The sequence below is a fragment of the Pholis gunnellus genome (assembly GCF_910591455.1).
Source record: "Pholis gunnellus genome assembly, chromosome: 7".
Lineage (NCBI taxonomy): Eukaryota > Metazoa > Chordata > Actinopteri > Perciformes > Pholidae > Pholis > Pholis gunnellus.
Window position 1 is genome coordinate 23,445,106 of NC_136533.1, and position 25,322 is coordinate 23,470,427.

At 39.8% G+C, this 25,322-nt stretch overlaps 1 protein-coding gene across 1 annotated transcript in view; it reads right to left on the reverse strand.

Annotated features, from left to right (window-relative positions):
- LOC306698259 (synaptotagmin-9-like) overlaps window positions 1–25,322 on the reverse strand; it is a gene marked incomplete at both ends in the record, with an annotated part of 41,638 nt that overhangs the window by 13,223 nt on the left and 3,093 nt on the right. The window contains 3 exons of the mRNA XM_079162499.1: window positions 11,712–12,252; window positions 12,509–12,726; window positions 13,459–13,634. Coding sequence (XP_079018625.1) covers window positions 11,712–12,252; window positions 12,509–12,726; window positions 13,459–13,634 — 935 coding nt within the window. The remainder of the gene's footprint in view (window positions 1–11,711; window positions 12,253–12,508; window positions 12,727–13,458; window positions 13,635–25,322) is intronic.

A 25,322-nucleotide genomic window follows, 5' to 3' on the forward strand; every position in this document is an offset into this window, starting at 1 on the left:
TTAAGTTTTCAGACTGTACAGTGCCGCTCGCTTCCGCTACTCCTCTGAGCACTCAAATCAAGCCTGCGGTCAGGATTATGGTCACTTGTGCTCGGCCAATGGAATTAGAAAGGTGCTTGAAAGCGTTCCAATAAAGCACAGAGAGAGTGTGGACAGTCCATCTTCTCCAATTATAATACTAGCACCTTCTCTCCCTAAGGGGCAGCGAGGCTTTATCTACAAGCCTCTCTGTTGCTGTGTCTTTAATGATCACAGTCTAACTCCATCTCTCTCTGCTCTTTCTCAATATTTTTTCCTCCTATTTTCCTCCTCCTCTAAAAGTGTGTTGTGTTTAAAGGCACAATGAGTAGGATTTGCTCGTTGCAATTTGTAAACAACGAAGATCAGTGTGCTCGCCAGCGAATTAAAGCCAAGCCCGGATTCACTCTTGTTTTGGGACGAGCTTTGTCCGCTTGCCATTTATATGGGGTTTTTTTCTCGCCATTGTTGTAGCTTCGTCTTGTTACGATCTGGCAGAAGGGGTTGACACCGAGAAATGTAATATTTTTTACAGCGATGGACTTAAATTGAGTCATTCCTGTTATGCAGCAACAATTCTGCCTTATAAAAAATATGTATTTATTTTGAGATAACCCTGATGACATCACTACAACATTATCAGGGTTATTTTTTGAAAAGCTCCCTTCAGACAGTATGTACTATATTCAGAAGCTTTTGCAGTTTACATACCAAAAACAAAGAACATACTGCGACTGGATCGTAGTCAGTTTGCTTGCTCTCAATTAAATAACTTGTGTGCACTATTTACTAATTGGTGCTCTTGATTTAATCTAGATTTGACATGAGACACCAGCAGTCGTTGGAAAAACTTTACAGTAGCTGTATAGGTTACCTTGCCTTGCTTATAGTGTTCCCATTTTCAAATTCCTGCATTCCTACAGCATAAAAGCAGCAATTATTCAAAGGCTGTGAAAACCTCAGTCACCTACAGTAACACAATGCAACTGCAAAGCACATACAGTGCAGAGGTACATTATTCTGCTGCCACATCTGTCACTGAAACTGTGTTTTATTTATTTTTTTATTTTAATAAAAAAAAGAGGAAATCCTTTGGGGGCTAAGTCTCAGTGTATAAGATGTAAAAACAAGTGATAGCCGAGGTATTTTTTAATATTTGACTGAATTCTAATGTTAGCAAGAACTAAATACTACTTATTTTCATTGCTAAAGATTCTCCCCAACAAATCTAAATAGTTGTAATCGTTTCCCAATATTATTTTGCTACTTTAATAATGACGTTCGCATGACAAAAGAGCTGAACTGAGTTGAGTACTAATAATGCGTGGCATGAGAGTTTGTTCAGCTCACTTAAACATCGGCGATCCCGTTACACGAAGGCCAATCAACAGTACAATATACAATGTCTGCCTGGCTGAACATGGTGGAAGTAAATAAGTCACTGCCGAGGCTGAACTTGAGCTGTATAGATGAATATACCCTGGCAGAATCAGGTTACATATCCGTCATAACTCTCAGTAGAGAATAGTGAGACAGATACACACAGAACTGGTAGCTGATTTGTAGACAAGTACATGCAGTGGAAAGCCATGAGACTGAATATGTTGCAGCTTTCGAAGGATTGTTTTGTATACTGTATATGGATATTTGTATCAAAGTATCTAAGAAAAGAGTGTGATAGCGTATCAAAAGTTGCCCTCTAACAAAGGTGCTTTCTGATCCAATACATAGCATTTCATTAAATCTGTACCACATTCATTCAGAAATGCCAGTGTAATTTAGGGAGCCCATATTTTGAAAATGCACAAGGTTAATACGTAGAATTAAACTCTCTATTTCCCTCCGTGACTTTTCTTTTTTTGGATTTATGCATTGATAGTTTACCGAAGGCGGGGGTCTGCAAACCACGATTAGCCACCTGCAGGAAAAGGCGCCTGACAGCGACGTAATAGGATGTGACGCACATTTTATTTGACAAAATATTTAAAAAATATATATTTTCAATGACACAGTATCACCTCAAACTCCAAGATAAGAGGTGTTCCCTTTGAAAGATTGTCCACTGTGCAAAAAATAAAATAAAAATAACCGTTATCTATTTCCATGTTATTTTTTGTCAAAGCCTCAGCCATTATAGGTTATCAGACCTACGGGGCGTTTGAGCAAACAATCTACTTCCTGTTTACACCGTCACCCAGTGACTATTCACGCCCAGTGTACGTGAATAGTCACGTGATATTCATTTTCAGGCGTTTTAGTCTGGACGGAGACCATCTCTAAAACGATACTGAAACGCTGTGTGGACGGAGATCGTTTTTGTTTGTTAAAACTCTGTTTTAAAATGAAAACGTATTGGTGTGGATGTAGACTGAGGGAGCCGCAACAAAGGGGCTGAAGAGTCACATGTGGCTCCAGAGCCGCGGGTTGCCGACCCCTGATCTAGGGGATCATATCTCTCAGTCCCTGAGGGCACATGGGAGGACGAGTGCATGTTATATGTTACCATTTGACATTGTTGGGAAATGGGGACCTCCTTTGCTGAATTAACCACATACTTACACATACACACACACACTGCATATGCACATGCTGACCCCATTTATCAACGTCCGAATTACGAGCCAACGAGACTGCAGTCTATAGTATTGACTGGCCCTATAGGAGCAGCAGGTGGCAGCATCTCTGAGCTCTTTAATGTCTTTGTCTCAGAATAATCTACAGCTGAGGAGAAAGTAGGCAAGCGCATATAACAGCATGATGTCCCAAAGCAAATTGAATCAATCCAGTGAACAAGCTGGGAAGTCTCTTGACACTCAAAATCATTAAATACGACACATCTCCACCAGTTGAGCAAGAAATGAGGGAACTCACCATTGGCATTTATTCAATATACAAATGTTAACATCTCAGGAAACGATGCTTTCAAGTGGTCGGCTGATTGACTGCAAATTGAGCCAAATGGATTACTGGATGGTTCGTAATGAGGTAAGGACCGAGCAATGAGTCTGGAGAGTTTTCTCTAATGATGCTGCTTCATTTTTCCCTTTAAGTTCCAAGATATTAACAACCACTAAACTCTCCAGAGACTCATAAAGGTAAGCGCTCACGCAGGTCTGTTCATTAGGAAAGACATTAACCAAAATAACGCTTCAAAAACCTAATAACCTTAAAAACTATAGCTGCTAATGTAGTGTAAAAGTCAATTGTCACACAAGACTTGGCAACATGCAATTCATCCTCGAAATGCGAAATGTTATTCCAGCCAAATGGCCCGCCTATCATTTTCTAATTCACAATGTGAATTAATTGATTTGCAATGGTACATTTTGGTGTACTTTTTAATGTAAATAAGGTGCTAGAGTGCATCAAAAAGCATTCAGATGGACTATTAAAGCTTGTATGTTCTAAAAAACGCTCCCCGGTCTCTCTGGGCAAAGCAAGTCAAGTGACCCTGTTCTACACTCTTGGTGACGCAGTGACTACTCAAACAACTAGTTGGCTTGCTTAAGCTAACACTGAAGCAAGCCAAGATAGATGAGAGATCAGAGAACTAATTGTTTCTGACTCACACTATTTTCTCTTTATATTACGTGTTCATACATATACAGTACATTACAGATACTCTTCCCACGCAATTAGCAAGCTTGATAGCGAATGGGACCATAATTTAACACAAATTTACAAAAATATAAAAAAGATCAACTCATTTCTCAACTGTCCGATAACTATTCATCTTTTGTAGAGTGGTTTATACTTTGTTAAGAAAAGATGGTTTAACCAAGTGTCAATGTGTGCCAACTTTACAGCAGACATAAACAAAAGACATTTTTTGGGCCCTAAAGCTAATATTCTTGTTCATGACAACTGTAGGGGGGGTGGATTTTTGTACAACTCAATTGTTTGAATTATATCAAGACTTAATGTTATAGATAATTAAGGCCGCGGATATTTTGAGTGACAGGTAGGTGTCGTCCCAAGTCGCTAACCGCTGGCTGCCTCCTCATCCGTCATCCGGGCCCTTCTCAGCTCCATTGACGATCCACCTCAGTGCCAATTTTTGGATAAGACAGGACTTGGGCTGCCAACAGGGTGATGGCTCTGCAGAAACCTATGGGTGACGTCCTGGAGACAAAGTCCATATCTGATACAGTCTTTGAGTACAAACAGCTAATGTGATCTTGCTTCCTTCATTTTGGACTTTCTGGTTCTATTCCCCTCAAGACAATATGCTATTGGTCAATAATGCAACGATATGCATGGAATGACTATCGTAGGAACAAAAACGTTGCTGTTTTAATTGCTAGTGTGAACTTGGGTACCTTCTAAGTTCTTTGTCTATGAGTTTACAAAAAAATGTTGTGATGTGGCAGTGACGTTGGCAATTCACAATCGCAGGACATTACAAGCTCCATAAAAACAAAGAAGCAGCTGGAGAGCCAGAGAGGATGGTGTTAGGAACGAAAAGGAGCGTGTTTGAGTTATCAGCATATATAAGACTAAATTCTTGACATCAATAGAATTATTGATGTCAGTAATTATTATTATTAATAAACGGGACAGCTCAGACAACGTGTGATGTAATCTAAACGTAGCTACGTCACATGGAACTACACGTTGAAGATAGGCCGAAATACCAAAATGGAGTTTGCATGTGACCACCTCGTGAGACTGCAAAATGGCACGGGACTCTAACATGGCGATAGACAAAAGAGAGATCGCTATCTACATGTGTATGAAGCAGTTAGCTCAACCCCGGAGCTACATTAGCTTAAAGCTATATGTGTGTATGTGGGTTAGCAAAAGAAGAGAGAGAGCAAACAAAACAAATCCTCCAAAAACAAAATGAGATCCTTCCCCGCCGAGGTGGAGTACGGAAGATTGTTCTCTCATCTATAGAAACACGACTGATGATTTTTGAGTCGCACAGCTGCGGCAAAAGCAAAAGAAACAACTTTTTGTGACTGCAAGAAGGAGAACTTGACTTGCTGTACATGTAACTCAATGTACCCTTGTTCTTCAATGCAATATAAAAGTCCTGTACCTTAATGAAAACAACACTATCATGGCTAGAAGTAGAGAGAACTCAAAAATGTCGTTTGTCTAGTATAACAAAGTTATAATACCATAAATCTTCAAAAAGACCAAAAAAGAACAAGTATGCAAAAATTCTAATTGAATCTATATATAAATAATTTTTCAAAGTATGGAAATAAACTGAATCTAAGTGCTAAACATATTAACTATTCCTATTTTACAGTGGTGGGCCGTGCATTTTATACCTGGGCTTTCTGTGCTGTCCTACTGTGGTGTCATTATGATGCCACAGCTATGGTTATTTGTTTCTAGGGGTGTAACAATACACTTATTCGTATTAAACCGTTCGGTACGAGGCTCACGAAAGAACAATACGTTTGAATAATACTAGTGCATTTGGAAAATGCATAACTGCGCTCAGAGATGGGCAGTATTTCTATTACTTGTATTTGAAATACGTATTTCAATTACTTTTGAGTATTTTGTAATTTGTATTTGATAGGGCAGATTAAAAATCTAACGTAATTTGTAACAAAATACTTTAGAGTGGAGTAATTTTGTATTTAAAATACTCAAAATACTTTCTCCACGAATCAAAAAACAGTTCACGAGTTCAGTCTTCAGATCTTCAAGTTCAACGGATTGTCTGTCAAGTTAAATATTTTATCTGAGTGTGACAGATGTCAACTAGCTTGATGTATAACTTATGTCTGGGTCTGGCTACATAGCCTATTGTATATACATGGTGATGGTTATAATATCAAGCTAGCGATCGATGCTAACATGCTAATGACGCTAGCATGCTGTCTAGGCTAGTGCATAGCCAGTGTTTAGCAAGTTAGCTTATCAGTAGAGTAGCTAGCTATAGGAAGAGGGAGATTGGGAGCTTGTATGTCATATGTGATGAATATTTTCTTGTTGATACAAAGCCAAAGTTTATGGGCTGTTAAGTCCCATTAATAAAAATATATATATACATAATCAATCAAGTTGTTGTCTTTTAATAGCTTTGCTTAGTTACACTGACATTCTGTGACTGTTCTTCCTGTTTGTGGGGTTCACCAGAGCTTTGTGTACATTATATAAACCTGAATGCTCTGCTATACCAAATTGTGAGAAAACAGAAAATCCAGAAAAAAGTATTTCCTATATTTTAAATACAAAATACATGTATTTTGTTACATTTTCTGGCACCAGTATTTTGTATTTTGTTGTAATACATTTATTTGGGGGTATTTTGTATTTTGTATCAAAATACATTTTGATGTATTTTTGCCCATCTCTGACTGCGCTCATGTAGGAGACAACGGGCTGTGTGACCTTTTGAACCCAGAACAATAACAGAACACAGCTGAGGCGCCGCACGTGTCTACAGGGAGGCTAAGCGGGGAAACAACAGCAGTTAGCTGTTCCCTACTGATTCAAACAGATAATCAAATGTCTGAACCTAACCCCGCGATGACGGGATGCTTCGTCATTAACGGACAAGTCAGAATCAATGTAATTAACACAATGACAAGAACAAACTCACAAGAACCGGTGACATATATTTATATGACAACATAAAATGTCAAGCATGACAAATCAATCCAGCAACACTGCAGCGCTAGAGCACGAGCCATTCATATTATTGATAAAAACGACACGATAGACAAATGAACACAGTAGTAACGCTACTGCAGATGTAAAAAAACAAAAGCAGTTGACTTACCAAAGCTGCCTTCACTTCAAGACAAAGTCCATCCTCCTTTCTTTGTTAACAAAGTCAGTAACTCCCAAATCCATTTCTCCTCCTCCTTCAGCCATTGAGTGTTAAAAAAACAAAGCTAGGTAAAAAAACAGAATCTACACCAAGCAAAACGCTAAAAATGTCATAACTTCTCTTACATATGTTTCAACCTGAACTCTTACTAAAGACTAAGATCTGCTAGCTAGCTTTCTGTTTGACGAAAGTCACGCTGGCCCACTGACCAATCACGGCGCACGTTAATGCAAACGTACTTAGGAGGCTTCCTCGGTGCCACTGGCACGTCAAAGAATACGCCCAACATGTCAAACTAAAGATCTGATTGGTTGAAGACTATGACAATCAACAATAACGTCCCCATTTACTTAAACTGCAAAGGCTCTCTAGCGGGCATCAGGCCTCTCTCCTTACATAGAGAACTAGGGGCTGAATCTGATTGGATAAAAGCTCTCCTTAAAACAAGCTGTGCTGGAAGCAGAGCAACAGAGGAAGACAGGAGCTGTGCAATGAGAAAATAAGCTAATGAAAAAAAAATTATCATACATGTAGTGTATTTGTGAAAAATTATTAAATCATAAAATAGCTATAACTTTGTGATTATGTTTAGGCCAGCAGAGAAGGCTTAGGCCTTCAAGGCCAACAATTTAAAATGAAAAATCACTATTTTAAGCTGGATTTGGTTGTTTTTCCTGATGGAAGCATGTATTCGTGATTTATACAAGGACTTTTGGAAATGTTAACATACAACAATAAGTAATGTTTTCACAGTTTCTGTTGATGATAAATGCTGCATTTATTGCGATTCAAATTTTTTTTTTAAGAAAACATACCTTTCAAACACACCGGCGGGTTGTGGGGCTCAGACCCTCAAGGCCAAAAATGCAATAGACACCAAATATGCTTTTCTATTTCCTCTATATATAAGCGTTATCTAATCATCACATCATGTATATTACTTAATCAAACTATTATATATATTCACAGTGGGCGGAGGGGACAGAAAATGAAGATTGGAAGGTTTCAATTTAAGAAACCTGTGTGTGTGTGTGTGTGTGTGTGTGTGTGTGTGTGTGTGTGTGTATGTATGTGTGTGTGTGTGTGTGTGTTATAAATAAATGATAGTGATTCACAATTTTTTTGTGGAGCTGTGTGAACTGTTTTCAATGTGTCAGTCTCCAACACGCCTGTTGACGTGCAGAAGAAACTGTAGAATAATTAATTGAAGCAACACAATTGATGTTCACATCAAAACGGAGGTTTCTGTCTGATGCTGGTTGTGCAGAAACCTTGTGGTTTTATAGTGACATCATAACTCCAGTTAGAGAATACAGATGGAGCAGATTCCTGCTTCCTTCAGATGGCTGTAAAGACAATCAAACATGTACAGAAAAAATCAGCACTATCATGGTGTACATTACAGATATGACCTAGATATGATTCATGCTTCTCTTCATGCAGCATTATTACAACAGCATGTGCCATCTCAAGAATCCATTTCATCGGATTTGATAGCCAAAGAAATATTAGGAACTATTCATTTGTTGTTCGTATTTACTTTTCATTTTACTAACATTATTATTCTAGATGTTTGCTTTATTTGGATTAGATTTTTAAAAGTCATTTATTTTGCTAGCTATTTCTTTGGTTTAATTACTTTCTTGTTAAGTTCATACGTAGTGTGTGCATGATTAGTATTCAGTCTAGTTTTGTTTGTGAATTGGGTAAAATTAAAAAAACTATATATATCTTGAAATACAACAAATCTTATTTTCTTGCTTTGAAAGACAAAAGTATGCCAAAGTTGCTCAAAGTAAACACATTATACCCTGATTTGGAAAAGCCCAATAGTTTGCATTGCTGATTGCAGTCTGTGTTGGGTAAATGGATGATTAATAAGGGATTATATTTAGAAAGTGGACGCCTCAGACACAGGAGACAGGGTAGCTATAGTTCACAAGTCGGATGCCTCAGAGGAGCTTCTGACCCATTTATACTGACCTTATTTAGCTGGAAGGTGTTAAAACAATATTTGGGCTCTAATAAGATAAGTGTGTGTGTGTGTGTGTGTGTGTGTGTGTGTGTGTGTGTGTGTGTGTGTGTGTGTGTGTTGGCAGCATTCTCCCACAAGGGTCTGTAGTTAGCGCTGCAATAACAGGTCAGAGCTGGTTGAGTGTTGACCCAGCTAACGATCATTTTCTGCAACTTTGAACTTAATTACTTGATGAGGAGCAGATGCTGTCGGCGTAAGGTTCAAAGTCTCTCCCAAAAAAATCAGGCCACACTCTAGATGCCAGGGGTAGCTTCCCAAAATGTCGGATATGCTGATATGAAGTTTCATGGGTTTCTTAGCTAAAGGCAAGTGACATAAACTCATGCAAATGATATATATAAAATTGCATAAAGTTTCGTAAATATAAAAAAATATCAAGACATGTATTTATTCATGTGTAAATGTTTTGAAAACAGTTGATTTTAGTGTTCTAACTCTCTATTAATAACCAATAGGACTCGCTTCTATTTGCCTTAGAATGCAGCCACTTAATAGAGTGCCGCAGGGATGACATATTGTTGTAGGCCAACCCGGAAGTTAGCATCGCACTGGTTCCATCGACAAAGAGCCAATGGGATATTTCCTTGTTGGATTATTGTAGAGAATAAGCTCTGCGGAAAATTCAAATTTGTAATACTTACACGTTTTGTTCATCAAGATAATCTTCACGAATGAACACCACTTTTATGATTTCTGAAGCGTGAATGCAGTCGTTGGAAGTCAAAAGCTAACGTTAGACTATAAACGAACTACACCACGTTGGCACGAAGGCGAGTATACACAACGGGCTGTGAAGGAGGACGAGTCGGTGTGAAGACGTTTTGTTAGCAACCGCCTTTTTTAAGATACCTAAAGTTCACAGTTGGAAATTTACTGACGTATTTTCTGTTGCACAACAAAACATTCAAATCTCTTCAGCTTGTGTTGAACAGAGACCTTATTTCTGGCATCTAACCAAAAACCCATTCAAATAACCCATGGACACGTGCAGCAAACTGATGTTTGTATGGCAAGTCTCTGAGCTTCACGAGCATCTACTTAGGACCTACATTAATTTCCACAGCACCATTAGTGAAGAGAAATGATGCATTAGGTTGCATTCTTTAATAACCTAACTAGGGTTAGATACATCTTGGCCTAGTTTCGGACTCGGAATTCCAACGTGAATGACCGCTCTATTGCACCTTTATGTGTTAAAGGATTTTTGTTTCCAAGTTTTGAGTACAATGGATTGCAGCATTTATGTAAATAGTTAACAGCCTCACAATGTAGCAGAACCTTGCACCCTTGGCCTTGAGTCACTTGAGCATCTGTTCTTTCAAAAGATCTTATTATGTTCAGAAGTATAATTTGTAATAAAGGGATAAGACAGAAGGGAATTAGTGTTTTCCAAGGCTGAGTACCAAATGCATAAGAAGACTGCCAAGTGTTTACATTATTAGTACAAAATAACACACATAAACAAAGGTTTTGGTCATTGCTGTTACTTAAATAACTGCTTAACTCCACAGAATTTGACTCTGATATCCGTTATTCAAGTATCCACTGGCTACACCAGAACCCCAAAAATATTGGTCGTTGCCCCCAGAGGTTAAATGATCATCAGACAGATCGTCGATGGGTTCTGAGAAAGTGGCATGTTTTGTAACATTTGGTATGATTTCTGCTAAACCTACTCAAGTATCGCTACCAAAGTTCTAAACCTTGCCCTGTACACAATGCCACAATGCTTAGACGGGTTAGAGATGCCTCTGGCTATTTTTACGATTGTTAAATCCAGGGGCGCCGCCAGGGATTTTGGGCCCCGTGAAAAGATTTCACTTTGGGCCCCACCACACAGGCGAAGCCAACCTTGCGCAAGTGCTGCACACCTCCAGAACTCAATCGTCTTATGCAAAGCTTTAAATAACTCTACCGTTGCAGGCCTGCAACTCTCTAACAGTCCATGAAGTACTCAAGTACTGTATAAAATGATGTTATTTACTGACGGTGGGCTGTGAGTAATCTCTTATTACTTGCTGTCTTAATACTTAGTTTCTGAAAATGTTGTTATGAAATATATATACCATAAACTATCAATTGAACATGGAATCTCACATGTTTATGTATTGTCATTCCATAAACTGATTGATCATGCTCATGAGCAGAGTAACTGTAGCACTGTTTGCCCATAGACCGGAAAACCAGAGTTTTTATCCCAAACTGAGACACACTAGACTGACTCCTTCACTCTATAACACTGGCTAACCATGAGGAATTCCCTTGCAGGAGGCTCCAACTTTCTTACTGAGTTACTCAGTGTACCAACTCTGTAGATTTATCAAAGTGAATAATGTAATATAGACAGTGTCGCTGTATCTCTGTCAAACCAACCCGAGTGTTATGTCAGCGTGGATCTGGGTCACTACCCCCAAGTGTTTCCTACTGCTTTCATGAAACATTAACCGTGTCTAAGTATATTTCTATGTTTCTGCCTCCTGAAACCACAGATTAGTTCCACTTGAAGGGGAAATTAGACACAAGTCCAATGATATATCTACCTCCCCCTGCTGTTATTACAGGGTTTTGTGCTCTTTTTGGTTGTTTGACCAGATTCCGGCCAAACTCCAGAAAGGACATGGGATTTATGGTGGTATGGATACCGCTGGTCTAACAGACGTACACATGTATCCATCTGTAATAATACTGCTACATTCGGACAAACCTAGTCAGCTTCTCACTATTAACAACCCACCTTGGTACTGACAGTAACAAATGGAAAGCTTTACTAAGACATGCAGCATCAGTGTTGCAAAGGAGGAGAGGAAGAGAGATAGCACAGAGTGATAGAATTTAAGGAATGGATAAAAGTTGCTTTCTCACCGAGGTCACGTATTGTACGTCCCGGCACAGCTTAGTCTCCCGTGGAAAGTCAGCAAGGTCGAGGAAGTTGTCCACCACCACTTGGCCAATCAAGTCATGGCGAGAGAACCTGTCAAAGTCGTAGACGCTGAAATGCAGCTTGCGGCTCGACAGCTCGGCGTACGCCACAGGAAAGAGAAACACCTCATCGAACACCGGGTTGAGTGTCTTGCGGTGCACCTTGGTCTGGTGCTTGGTTTTGCGGTCGGGCAGCAGGTAGATCTTGACGTAAGGATCGGAAGTCCCTGAGAAGTCCTTGGCAGGAAGGTCCTGGGCCTTGTGGATCTTCACGATCAGCTGCTCCAGGTCAAAGTCAAACTTCAAGACGAAGAGGAGACGCCCACAGCCATCGGGGCGATGGCCATCCTCTGCGTCCACCGATCGCTGCTTGTAGAGTTCTGGTTTGATTCGGCCCAAACCAGATAGTGACTCTTGGCGCTGGAACTGAGCAGGGTTGAAGTCCGGATTGGACAAGTTCATCTGACGTCGGATGGAGTTGTGCCTGAAACAAAGTGTAAAAGTGGACAAATAAAAACATTCAAACAATTTGTATTGACTCTTCTTTGTTAAGTCTTTGTTGCTGTGAGGCCACTGCTGGTGCCACTTTGTGTCCTTAAGCCTGATGTATTGTATTCTGTCAACTTTGTAAAAAGGTATCTCTGAAATCAAAGGTCTAGGTGTCTGTGTGTGTCCATCTGTGTTTAATCTGCCAAAGCCAAAATATGGACAATAGCTTTGGGGTTTTGATGTGTACTGACCGTACAGACGAAGTAGGCTCAGTTATCTGTCTCTGGACCCTGTCCCTGGCCAGAGTGTGGAACTGGTTTTTCTCCACCTTGGTCTGGGTCTCCAGTGGGATGTCAGGCGACGTGTGGCTTATCTTTAGGCCTGACTCTGGGACAGCCACAGCCGAGAGGGGTCCTGAAGGCTCCTTCACACAGCCATCCTCGCTGTACTCCCTTTCGTCGCCGTCCACCTGTACGGCATACGTCAATAACAGCTTGTGTAATAGTTACAGCAATGTAAATACGCAATAGCAGCAACAGCCTACAGTTAAGCCTACCACGCCATTTGGGTATTGATCGCTCCTTTAGGACTGGCCATCCACTGGACTGAACCAGTGGAGCTGTGGTAATGGCTTGCATTGTGGTAATGGCTACATGTAGGTATGTGCTATGAACCTACTGCACTACGGCTAACCAGTTAAACCAGCTAAACCAGTCAATCTCCATAGACCCCCATGTTAAAATGCCCGACTCTACAGCAGATATAAACATGATTACAGCCTGGTACAAAAAAAAATGTCTGTATAACCCATCTGTTTGAATTATAATAAAGCTTAAAGTTAGGTTAATTAAGGGAGTGGCCACTTCGAGTGACAGGTGAGTGCCCGACTCATGTCTGTAGCTGCTAGCTTTCTGCTGTGCTGCGTCACCTGGTCCGCTGGTGATCCACTTCTTTGCCCATTTTTGGATTTGCCACAAGAAAGTCGGCACTGCCAAGATGGCGAGTGCTGGAGCCACCCACTCTGAGCTTAACAACTGCTCCTTAGAAACCTATGGGTGACTATGCAGATGGAGACTTTGTCCATATTTCATATCTACGCTCTGTTTACACAAAGAAAATATAAATGAGTCATATGACAAACTAAATGATGCTTGACATATCAATGTTTTTCCCTTTTGAATGTGAACATCACCTTCCTTACCTCTGTGAGGACAGGCTGTTGGTCCCCTCCCAGAAAGTGCGCCCCCTTGAGGACATCTGGGAGGAAGCGGCCACTCAGGGGCACCCAGCATAACTTCCATGAGACAAAGAGGGAGACGCTGAACAAAGCCAGACCACAGGTGGTCACCAGCAGGGACAACAGGCTCACCGATACATCTAGAGATGGAAGAGAGAGGGGGGGAGGGGGGACTCAATGAACAGTGAACACAGCTTTGCCAGTGAAAAGCGCTGGCACAGACAAACCTGGCTCCCCAGGGAGGACAGACTGTGTTTATTCAGAATGCTAAATGAGAAGGAAAGACTATAACTTTTTTGTGATTTCATGAATTTTATGCATGAGACCCAGTATGTACACAATATATACTGTATATGATTGAATCCAAACCATTAAAACCTGAAACAATTCTCAACACGTGTCTGCTCTATCAATTGCTTTCTACTCTACAACTTATTATTTTCATTACTTTTTATAAAAAGCAGTTTTTTCCGAGCACCAGAGTCCCTTTTAGAAAACCTCTCATTTTACTGCAGCAGGGTCTGACAGTCTGTTCTGCAAAGTCATGGTTCTGGTTCTCCCTTGTCTCCCTTACCCCCAGTGGGCCCGGCAATATGGTCTGGGCCTCCAACAGCGTGGTGTCCAGAGAGAACAAAACGCCAACCTTTTCACTGATGGCTCTTTACTTGTGTTATATAGAGGCATCAATATTACTTGATACTGTTTCGTAACCAGTAGTCAATTTGCGTGCATGTTGCTATTTTTTGTCACTACTTTTTCTAGTTAGCTAGCTATGTAGTAAGATGACAACCTCATTCTCAATCCGGAAGAGAGAAAGAGTTACAGCGAGAGAGAGATGACTGTGCTCTCTGTATCTTTCTCCATCACCGCTTTGTTCTTCGGCTCTCCTTTTCTTTGTTGCTAGTCGTTCTGAATCAGACTCAACACTGAGAAAGACCGTCTGAAGTTTTTTTTCACCCATCGGACTGAGTGTCCTTGTTTGGTACAATGCCTTGCAGTTTCCATGATATACTGACAATATCAGTGATACTCTGAGCTTCACATTATGAACAAATATGCCCTGCTTTAACAACTGCTCAATGTGATGTTCAAATTGCATTGCAAATCTATTCAACAGTCCTTTCCTTTATCATTTGACTTCGCCGCTAAAAGAGCTGAGAGCATCTCTTAATGGGACAGCGGAGAGTGCTCAGGCACAATGTGAGATATGTGTATGAGCTCATTAATGGATGCAATTAGAGTCCAGTCCTTGCGTTAGAAAGAAAAAACATTTTCCAGTCTTTATTATAAAACTACACAAGACCCAGATTCACTTAGAAACTAATTGAAGAAGAAAAATATGCATCCATATTTCAACTATTTCTCTGAACTATCACTGTTTTTCCAAACAACTGCACTCATTTATAGATGCATTAAGCATCACTGTGCTGAACTGAGAGATTAAAAAGCATATTTTCTCCTGAATGGTGATTAAAGTTGTAAATTGAAACAAAACAAAAATGCTACAAACTATGTTTAGTAAAAACATAATGATTTGGCTTTAAATATGCACTTTAGTCACGTTATTTAAATTATTGTAGTTAATATAAGTCAACATTGAGTTTTGGTATAAAATGGGACAAGAACAGCGGCCAGTTTTTAAACCAGATACACAACATGGAAAAGAGGATTGAACGGGAGTCATTCTTCTGGGATTTGGAGTTTTTGTGGAATTTAGTGGAGCGAAAATCTACTCCCGTGTCACCCTCTAGTCTGAATACTTTATGAAGCCACAGTAAGGCAGTAATATTGCAGCTGCCTTCTCACAATCTATGCTATACAAGCAGTGTAAAGATATGCCACAGACATGCCACCTTCATCAAGTCAAGGCATAGAACATGTAATTAAATGGCACATGATGTGGAGATTACACCGTTGATTGGTATCCATCGCAACAATTACCATTGGCCTCTCCGGCAAAGCAGGTTGCTGCGAAACATGGACACAGCAGGGGGGCTCAGGATTCTATTTTATGTCCATTTAATTGCTCTTTGCATTCATGTTGCACATTGGGCAACAGTGATGTCATGTCACAGCAACCATCAGATGTCAAAAGCGAGCGACCTGCTGTGACATCACCGATTAGGGCGCAGCTAACATGACTGAACATGTCAGCCCATAGACAGCGGTGCAACGTTGCCGCTCTGTGATTCAGTGTTGATTTACCCTCTCAATTTTCTGAAGAAAAGCTCGTCCTATGCCTGAAAATGCAAATATGATAGTTGGCTCTCTCTCTCTCAATGTTTCCAAAGATCAAAGCTCAAGAAAAGAGCTTGAACAGCAGCACAATTTCCTGATCTGGGGAGTGGCTCATTAATAGCGATGGCTGACACCTTGGTTGGTGTGAATGCTCAGCTTTATATATACTGTATATTTATATATATATATATATATATATATATATATATATATATATATATATATATATATATATATATATATATATATATATATATGGTTCTGAGCATTTAACATGACTGAACACTACATAACATTTTCTCTACTGACCAGCAGGGGGCGACTCCTCTGATTGCAAAAAGAAGTCATTTTATGGAAGTCTATGAGAAAATAACTCTACTTCTCACTTGATTTATTGCCTCAGTAAATATCATAAACATGCGTTTATGGTCTCAATCACTATAGTTTTAAGTTTTCTTCAATACACCATGACCTTCATTTTTAAAATTATGGTCCAATTTTGAGCAAAACAGATCATAAAGTGGAGTATGTTTTAGAGCAGGCTCACTGTGATTGACAGGTCGCTGCGGCTACAAGAGACGTAGCCTATACGGCGTCTCTACGTCACTCCTCTGTGTTCCAAATATTGTAACTTCCGTTGATTGGCTGCAAAAAAACAACAACGTGGCAATGGCCGTAATCCAAGATGGTGACGGCGAAATCGCCGAACTCGTGACAGTCCACAAACCAACGGGTGACGTCACAATGACCACGTCCACTTCTTATATACAGTCAATGGCAGCAACACCGACAGCCCGTCCCTCCCTCCAAAGCCACTCCCCCAAAAATGTTAATTATGAAACAAGGAACACGGTTGTTGTTAGCGCTCACAGCTGTTAAGCAAGCAGCTCATAAGAGACTCCAGTGACGCTCAATGAGTGTGCGGACCGTGTGCACACAAGTAGATAGGCAGACGAATGAAAAGATACAACAAATACCAGATTTTTCTCTTTTGTCAAGAGCATTTGATTTTTCTGATTGCTCTCGGGATGTCAAGAGAATTACAACAAATATAACAAGGATGCTTTTAAAGAAGATCACCAACCGCAGCTGTAATATCCCAATAAAATGGGCACAAACCTAAAGGAATCTATGTTTGCAAAGCACTGCCATCAGAGCACAGTAGGCGCTAAGATCTGTGAAATGAGGCGAGCAGGAACACAGCCAGCCCACCTGTGTGTGCAGCTATATACACCGGGCACCAGCTGGCGGGAATTGAAAGCAGCGGAGAGATGATATACAGCGTGTGTTCCCTGAGTGCAGGGCTCGTATTCTAAGCTGACTCGGCTAGAGAGGGTGCAGTTTGTCCCGCCGTGCCCTGGCTTTGATGTGCCTAATAGGTGATGCAAAAAATAGAATTATTTCACACCCGGAATTCAGGTTTTCTGTATCTAAATGAAATTACAGCCAATATAAGTAATTTCTCCTCATATAAACCTTGTTTCCGTCCAAGGCTAACCAATCTCCATTCAAGCCACCTTCCTTTCGAAATATTTGAGACCAAAAATAAATCAGTATTGTCAACAATTTCATAAGTTTGGCTTTTAGAATACGACCTGTGGCTTCATTCGATTACCTTTGTAAGAACCTTTTCTAAAGCTGCATGGTGTCCCCGCTTTTCATGTCCTTTTTGCAGGATGCAATCAAGGCGCCCGGTGCCTAAACCCTGTACAGCTGGTGGCCGTTAATTGGATTCAGGAGCTTCAATAATCAATAAGCGAAAGGAAGTTGACAATTATAATTTAAAAAAAAAAAGAGGTTAGAGAGGTTTTGATTAGTGTAATTATCTGTGCTGGGATTGCTTGTGTTTATGGATGAAGGAATAACTGGTGCAAGTATAAAGCATGTAGGCATTAGAGGTAGTTTACATCAAAGTCTAAGTGGTCAATAGGGTAGTAAAATCCCTTGCTGAGTTCTCATTTGGTGCTTTCAGAACAAAGAACATATATGTCCATCATGGAACTGGATGCTTTTGAAAAAATATCCAAATGGGATAGTTGTGACTGATATTGCAATTGCAATATGATTTGTGACATTAATGGGAATGATATTTTCTACATCATTACTCTCATTTTCACTGAAAAACATTAAAATGGTGAGCTTCTTGAAGAGATCTGAACCAAACTGTGGAATATGATGTGCAACATTTAATTAAAAATGGTATTTATTACACACACGTGACCTTTTGAAAATTGAGAAAATCAATTGTGCTGCCCTACTTGGACATCCATGCAAATTCATTCAATAAATATGTAATTATTATGCTTTGAAGACCTATTTTAATATTGTGACTCAAAGACTTTGGACTTTTTTTTTAAGATTTTCAAAAACCAAAAACATAATAGAATTGGATTAAACAGTGAAATCGTCTGCTTTCACAAAAGCTGCAAACTTAAGCATGTCCAGCTAACTACTACAGTATTAATGTAACCCAACACGACTGTACTTCCAATGTCAAGGAGCATTTCCTGCTGCATTATATATTTACTGTTTAGGTTTAAAAGAAAAGGCCTCATTCTCAACTAGCCCACTCCATGTCTAGTATATCCGGTCTTCGTTTTAGGTCTGTACAGAACTCTAGTTCTCATCCTCGAAGCCTTTTCTCTTGTAACATTGTTAATACATTCAGTTTTCAAACACGAACAAAAGAGCTTATACTAATCTCGAAGGTTGTTAGAATGAAATAACAGCCTTTTTTGGCCTACACTGCAATGCAAGGACAATTCTGCTCCTTCCATTTCTTCTTTATTAACTGGGGAGGATTCCGATTTTTTTGTCTGGGACATGCAACTTTATCCGCAGTCTTTTAGCCATCAAGTGAGAATTATGTGTGAATTTTGGGCTATTTTGCTCCCATACACGTCTTCTTTCAGACTAATGGAAAAGAGAGCATCCACAGTACACATAAAGGTATTCATTTTACTATTTTTTACTATTTGTTTGCCGATTTGCGATATATCCTAAATTCACAAAAAGTTAGCATTAGTTAACGCCTCATTTGCATATGAAAACCAAATATTTTTTAAAATTTGAAATATGAAAAAGTCATTCTATTAAGTTTCATGGTGATATCTATTTGTTCTTTGTTTTTACCCAATTCACCTGTATATAATATGAGTTTCATTATTTTACAAATCATATCTTTAAAGGCCGTTTTCTCTAAATGAGATGTTTCTCTCTAAGCCAAAAAGCTCCACTTCAGTAGCTCTTATCCACCAAACTTTTAATTTGTATTCCTATCTAAATGTTAAGGTTTTCACAGAGGGGTTTGTTCATATATCCTCCACAGCCGGATTTACATTGTATCACTAAAAACATGCCAAATATAGATTTCTATATGGCTGTTGACTGTATTTTCTAAATGTATGGAGTGATAAAAAGAGATGATCTATAATTCCCTCTGTAAAAAACATTGACTCTAATTGTTCAACAAAATGAAATTACATTTTCAGCCTGGCTTTATACAATGCAAAGAACCTCATTTAAAAAGAGAATGGCTCATATGCGTATTTAAAAAATTAACATTTCAGAAAACTAAGATGAATTATCTTAGTTTAAGAAACCAACTGGGGAGGTTTCATGGTGATATCTATTAGTCATTTTTAGTTTTTACCCTATTCAACTGTGTTAAGAAAGCTGGAGACAGTGTTTTATCTAACTCATGGAGCTAAAGTTACTTGCTATAGTTGATAAAAGCGCTAAGAATTTTCAGTGGTTAATGCGCCGCCTTCATCCTGGTGAACTGCCTCGTATGTGCCATGCAAGAATGGAAAGGCGCAGCAATAGCAACTACGGGAAGAGAACTAAGCAAAAAGGTCAATTCTGTCACGGTAACAGGTTCAGGGCAGTTCAGCTATGAGAACGAGGTTGCAAATTGTTGCATCAAAATTACATGATAAAAGCAACGCATCTAAGGTTTTGAAGCAACAGACAGAACTTCTCACCACCAGGAAGCACCAGCATTAGTGGGAGGGATCAGAGTCTGATTTTCATTGTCCAACACTGCAAATTGATTTTTCCTGATAGAAGCCTTGGCAGAGGCGTTCTCCTGCCTCTGATGTGAATCTAGCTAAAAAAAACCAAAGCGAACAGACACACAGATGGCTGCTTTTATTGATTTGGACTAAATCTCCCTTTGATGAGGCGTTGTGAGAATCAACAACACGCTCTAGGGTGGCTGATTATCCTATTCTGTAGAAAGAAGCAGAAAAGAGACCCACCATCACCAACTATGAAACTTAAATGTTCCTGCCAGTTCCGCACGTTTAATTTGGCATGTGCCATATTGCAGCATGGTCTGGTGTATGTTTTTTGCATGTCAGAGGTTGTGCTCGAAACCGAGGACTTATTTCCGTTGACTATTTAGCTCACGCACATAATGTCCGCAACAAATGTCCTCGTTTGAAGCCAAACCACAACCTTTTTTGAACCAAGTAGTTTTGTTGCGTAGAAATAATGAAGCAGTTTTGTTTCAATTCACAACGTTAACCTCAACGTTCAAAACTGCGACCGTGCCCCTGTCTGCGAAAAAGCGCTTAAAATGCGCGACATGCCACGCAAAATGTCCTCAAAAGTGGCATTCTATTTATATGCCTTCCCATCAGAACACGTTGGTTAGTGTGACATGCACTGACACTAACACATGCAGACACACCATCACATTTGTCTCCTGTCGGGGGCTAGGAGAGTTTCCAAGCAGGAATGAGGATTTATTCATTAACCTTTTGAGTGTGCGTGTATCCATCTGTGCAATCTTTATTCTGTATTCAAAGTGTTTAACCCTCAGCACCCTACCGACAGATTGCCTTTCTTCTCACACAGTCAAATCAAAAGGCACCGACAGAGTAGCTTCTGTCTGGTAACAATATACATCCATAAGTTGAATTTATCTCCAATATCAAAATGAATCCTATGATCTGTACAGTTACAGTGCACATCAAAACTGCCTGAAAGCTAATTTAGCATGGCTTTTTTCTGTCCCTCCCAACTCAGCCTCTTTCATTTTGTACTATGAATCCATTATCATTAGGGGTGAAAAACACTTTTCCCCTGGGACACATTCCCAGCTCTTGCTGTTCAAGGAATGTTTGGTGAATTCCAATCCAACATAAAGAGCGTGTGAAACACACACAAAGCCTCACAAAAAATCTGAATTTCTTTCAGATTTCTACAATGCTGCATATCCATCTTAGAAAGCCATTTTGTCATAGATTTAGCTTTAGTTTCCCATTTTCAAAACTTCAGAAGAAGGTGTGGAATAATTCCACTTGTTTTCAGAGCTTTCTTTTCAAAATAGCGAGATCTGAAGACACAATATTAGATTAAACCAGTTAAAAGATTTTGCAAGGAAATGTGGCCCACTGCAACCTACAAAGGGTTAAAAGATGTGAGCGGTGACAAGGAGCTGAATTAAATGCAATCACTACAATTAATTTAAAACTACCGGGTGCCTATGGAGAAATGTTGGAACAGGCATGATGCAATTCTGCAGATGTGTTTCCAGTCTTGGCTGAGGAAGGAGACCTATAATGTGGCTATGCTGAAGCAAAGGAGGACAGCAAATGCGATGCCCAAAAGCCAATTTATCTAAAGGAAGATCGTCTATTAAACTCCATAAAGACCTCTTTGACGGAGAAGCGATAAGAGTTATCCAAAATGGCCAAAATCCAGAGGACCAGAGGAAAAATTGGGTTCAGGCCTGTAATGAAAATGATGTCATGTAGCTTCACCTGAGGGGCTGAAGGCTATAAGATGGTTGGGTTGATTTCCAGAGAACGGAGGAGTCTAAGGACATGTTGCACCAAAAAAGGACGAGCGGATTAGCAAAAACAGTGACGAGGACAGAACCCAATGCTGGGTCACTTCATTAAGGAAGCCTATACAGTGATGCAGGTGATAGCTTCGTTCACTTCAAGAACAAGTTCAGTCCAAGAACAAAGAGGACTCATAAAACTCTAAAGCTGAAGTTATACTTTCCACGTCCACAAGTGTGCGAGAGTCAACATCACATGTTTAGCTGATGGGAACATATGTAAGACTGTTGGCATAGATTGTTTAAGATTGCATTTCAGCTAATGCGTTCCACCTCTTTTGCTGGAACTGGAAACCAGGGCACTTCTAGTACCAAAATCTAAGTTGGAAAAACAAAACAACTGGAAACTATGGATAAGGTATGGTTAAGGTTAGACACCTAAACTACTTGGTAAGTAAAAAATGCGGCATTAATTGGTGTGACAAGACAAAACTGCGGTGTACAGTGTAAAAGTCGAATTTGCTAATCTCCCCATTCACCGCCAGGAACTCCACGCCCTTACTTTACGTTTTCCTAAATAAACTATTGGCCATATGTGATCATTTGGGGGCCACTTTTGCTGAAATGTATCCATGTTCAATGCCCTATATCGGCCGATTAATCTGCCACCAGCTTTTTCCTGCTCCTATCAATCGTTATTATGTCGTCCTTTAAAAACCCACTATCGTTAGACCTGAAACTTTGCAAATCATGTGCTGCAGGCTTTTCAGATGTGACCTCCTTGGCATACTGGCCTGTATAAACACAGACGGCCACACAAAACCTCTCTGTACTTGGCTTTGTTTCTTCTTATTAACTCCATACATCATAATAATAACCATGAACATCACTGACTTCGGGCAGTTCGGGAATGTACCATTTTATTGTTGGTTTTATTTTTGTTCTCTCTGTGGTTGCAAGCATTAGTGGTGATGAGTGGATATAGGCCAAGAGGTCACCGTGCCTCTGAGGTAGGTTCATTATAGGCCCATCACACTCACTGTTAAGTCCCTGAGCAGGGCAGACACTAATCAGAGACACACAAGGTACTCACAATGATGCCAGTTTATTCTTGTTTACTATCCAGCACACCTACACAGATAGTAACCTTCGATTAAACTGTAACAGTGTAAATATCACAGTTGAATGGCTGTTTCATTCTGAAATTCTCATTATTTTCCACAATTACGCTTTGTATTTCAATTTTGGACTTTAAATGACTGACCGATGCTCCCAAAGTGAGAGGTGAAAGGTCCACTTACAATGCTCTGGGGATGGGAACTGCAGGCTGGTGAATCTACTATTGTGCTCCAAATTGAAATAATTCAAGAACTATTGAAAAACGTTCATGTCCTAACTTTGTCATGTCATAGCTTTGGTCATCCTTTAACTGTTCTAGCATCAGGTCAATTTTATTTTATTTGGCCAATGGTTTGGTTGATAACCAATCTAACATTCTATTTAACATCAGCTGTACCTTGTGTTTTAATGATAATGAGCTAATGCTAGCATGCTAACACGCTAAGCTATGATTGTAAACATTCCCTGCTAAACATAACCTGCTAAGCAACAGAATGTTAGCTTTGTCAATGTGAGCATGTTAGCATATAGCTCAACATTGCCAGACTAGTAAAAACCTTGCCACTTAGTCCAATATTAACCACCACATGCATCATTTAAACAAACAACAACAACCATATTGATGCCACATTCCTGGAAAGTCACATTTTAATATCCAAAAAACGATGCAACCTTCAGGTTCATAGAAGTATTAAAAGTAGATTAAGTAATGGAGGCCTGTGATTATGACCAGTTTATTGTTCCACTGCCTGCTACAGTCAGACATCGGGCCTTGGGCTAGAGCTATCTCATTAAACTCTTCGATGTACGATACGCAGTCCTCTGGGGAGCGCAGCACTAGTGCAGCTCAATAAGCTGCAACAGCCAAGTCAACAGCGGTTCAATATGAGACAATAGATGAGTTGAAAGGGCATGGTAGGTGTGTTTCTGAGTGGAAACATGGGGATAATGTCCTGGAAACAACTTTCACAATGCTGCGTGGGGAAGAAAATGGGATACCTGTACATGGATAACACCAGAAGGAAAGTAGTTGTATGCAGGGAATTCAAATGAGTGTTGTGGGTAGGTGGATTGCGGATTAAGAGAAGAGACAAGAAGACGTGAGCCATTAACTTTATTGAGCTCATTCAAGAATATCACCAGGGGCTCAACGATTTCTTCCCCAAATATCCAATAATGTTATGTTGCCTGGCAACCATTCCTCAAAAATGCAATCAAGGGTGTAATGAAACTTAACCTATTTCCCCAAACATGTAATCAATCCCTCATCACGGAGACCAGGAAATGAAAGTATTTTCTGTATTTCATCTTTCTGTAGGACATTGTCGTTGCTGTGTAGCAGGCAGGCAGCATGTAACATATGCGGACCGTTTGCAGGGTGTCTGCTACAACACTGTCAGTTTTTTCAGACAGTGGCGTTCCGCCATAATCTAATTTGTAATGTAGCGCTTCAGACCGGTGGGTCTTGCTGGCTCTCGCCAGATGCATTTCCTTCATGGCGGTGGGCGGGAATAAAAAAAAACATGCATACGTTTACAATCGATCATGAGTTAAGTTTGCTTTACTTCCTGTTTATATATTTGATCGCTTTTGATTGAAAAGTAACTGATTTATACACTAATAAAGTCTTCACTTGCCAAGACATTCGCTCAGTTTTAAGGGTGCAAATGGCATCAAGTGATCCACTAGTACTTACAAAGAACTTAGGTGGGGCTTTAAACGCAAATTTAGTGATGGTTTTATAAAGAAATGATGCTATCCAAACCTGGCAAATAAAAAGTAAGCTAAAGTAAGTAAAATCTTACTCTGGAGTGACCAAAAAAGGCCCACTCTGTTATTATATATATATATATATATATATATATATATATATATATAACTGCAATGTGTATGAAGACATGATCAGATGTAATTGAATGAAGACAAGCCAGCAGAGTAATTCCGGCATGAGACCGAATGACTGGATGTCAAGCTACCAGAAATGTAGTAGTTGATACCAGTACTGGCACTTTTTTTTTTTTTTACAAGATTACATTTGAATACATCATGTGATCATGATGAATGTCAGCTGATAACTATCAGCATGTACCTACAAAAGATCACGTTAATTTTTCCACTTGCCCTTTCGGACAACTGCTTGAGGCAATTTACTGCCCAATTGTTTAGCCCTGATTTACTTTCTCTCGATACTAATTGATACTGACTAGAGCTTGAATACATCATAATGTAACTTACTACAACCTCTGCAGGACAGTGCTTCCCACAGGCTGCTAACAGCTAATGTTTACTGGCTCTATTGTATAATATAGCATTATCCAAAGATATAGCCAAAGATAAAAGCAGGAAGACTCAGGAGTTCAGCTGGTCTTGTCGTCAATTGTTTTCTGTCAATGCTGAGAGCTACACTTCAGGTTAATGTTTGTGGTGAGAGGTTGCTGACAGGTGAGTCTGGGGTACCCTGTACATTGGAAAACACATAGTTGATTTTCTGTGTCTAGATACACTAGGCTTATTGGTCGGTGCCCCATCTGTATTTGGTTTTGGTCGAGTACATTTAGATAAGCTAGAGAAGCCATTCTGTTTGTTTGATTTCAGAGGTTAGTTCGTTAGGCCAAGTTTTGTTGTATTGGTTTCAATTGTTTGGCACGACCACACCCGTCCCATCCTCTCCCACTCTGTG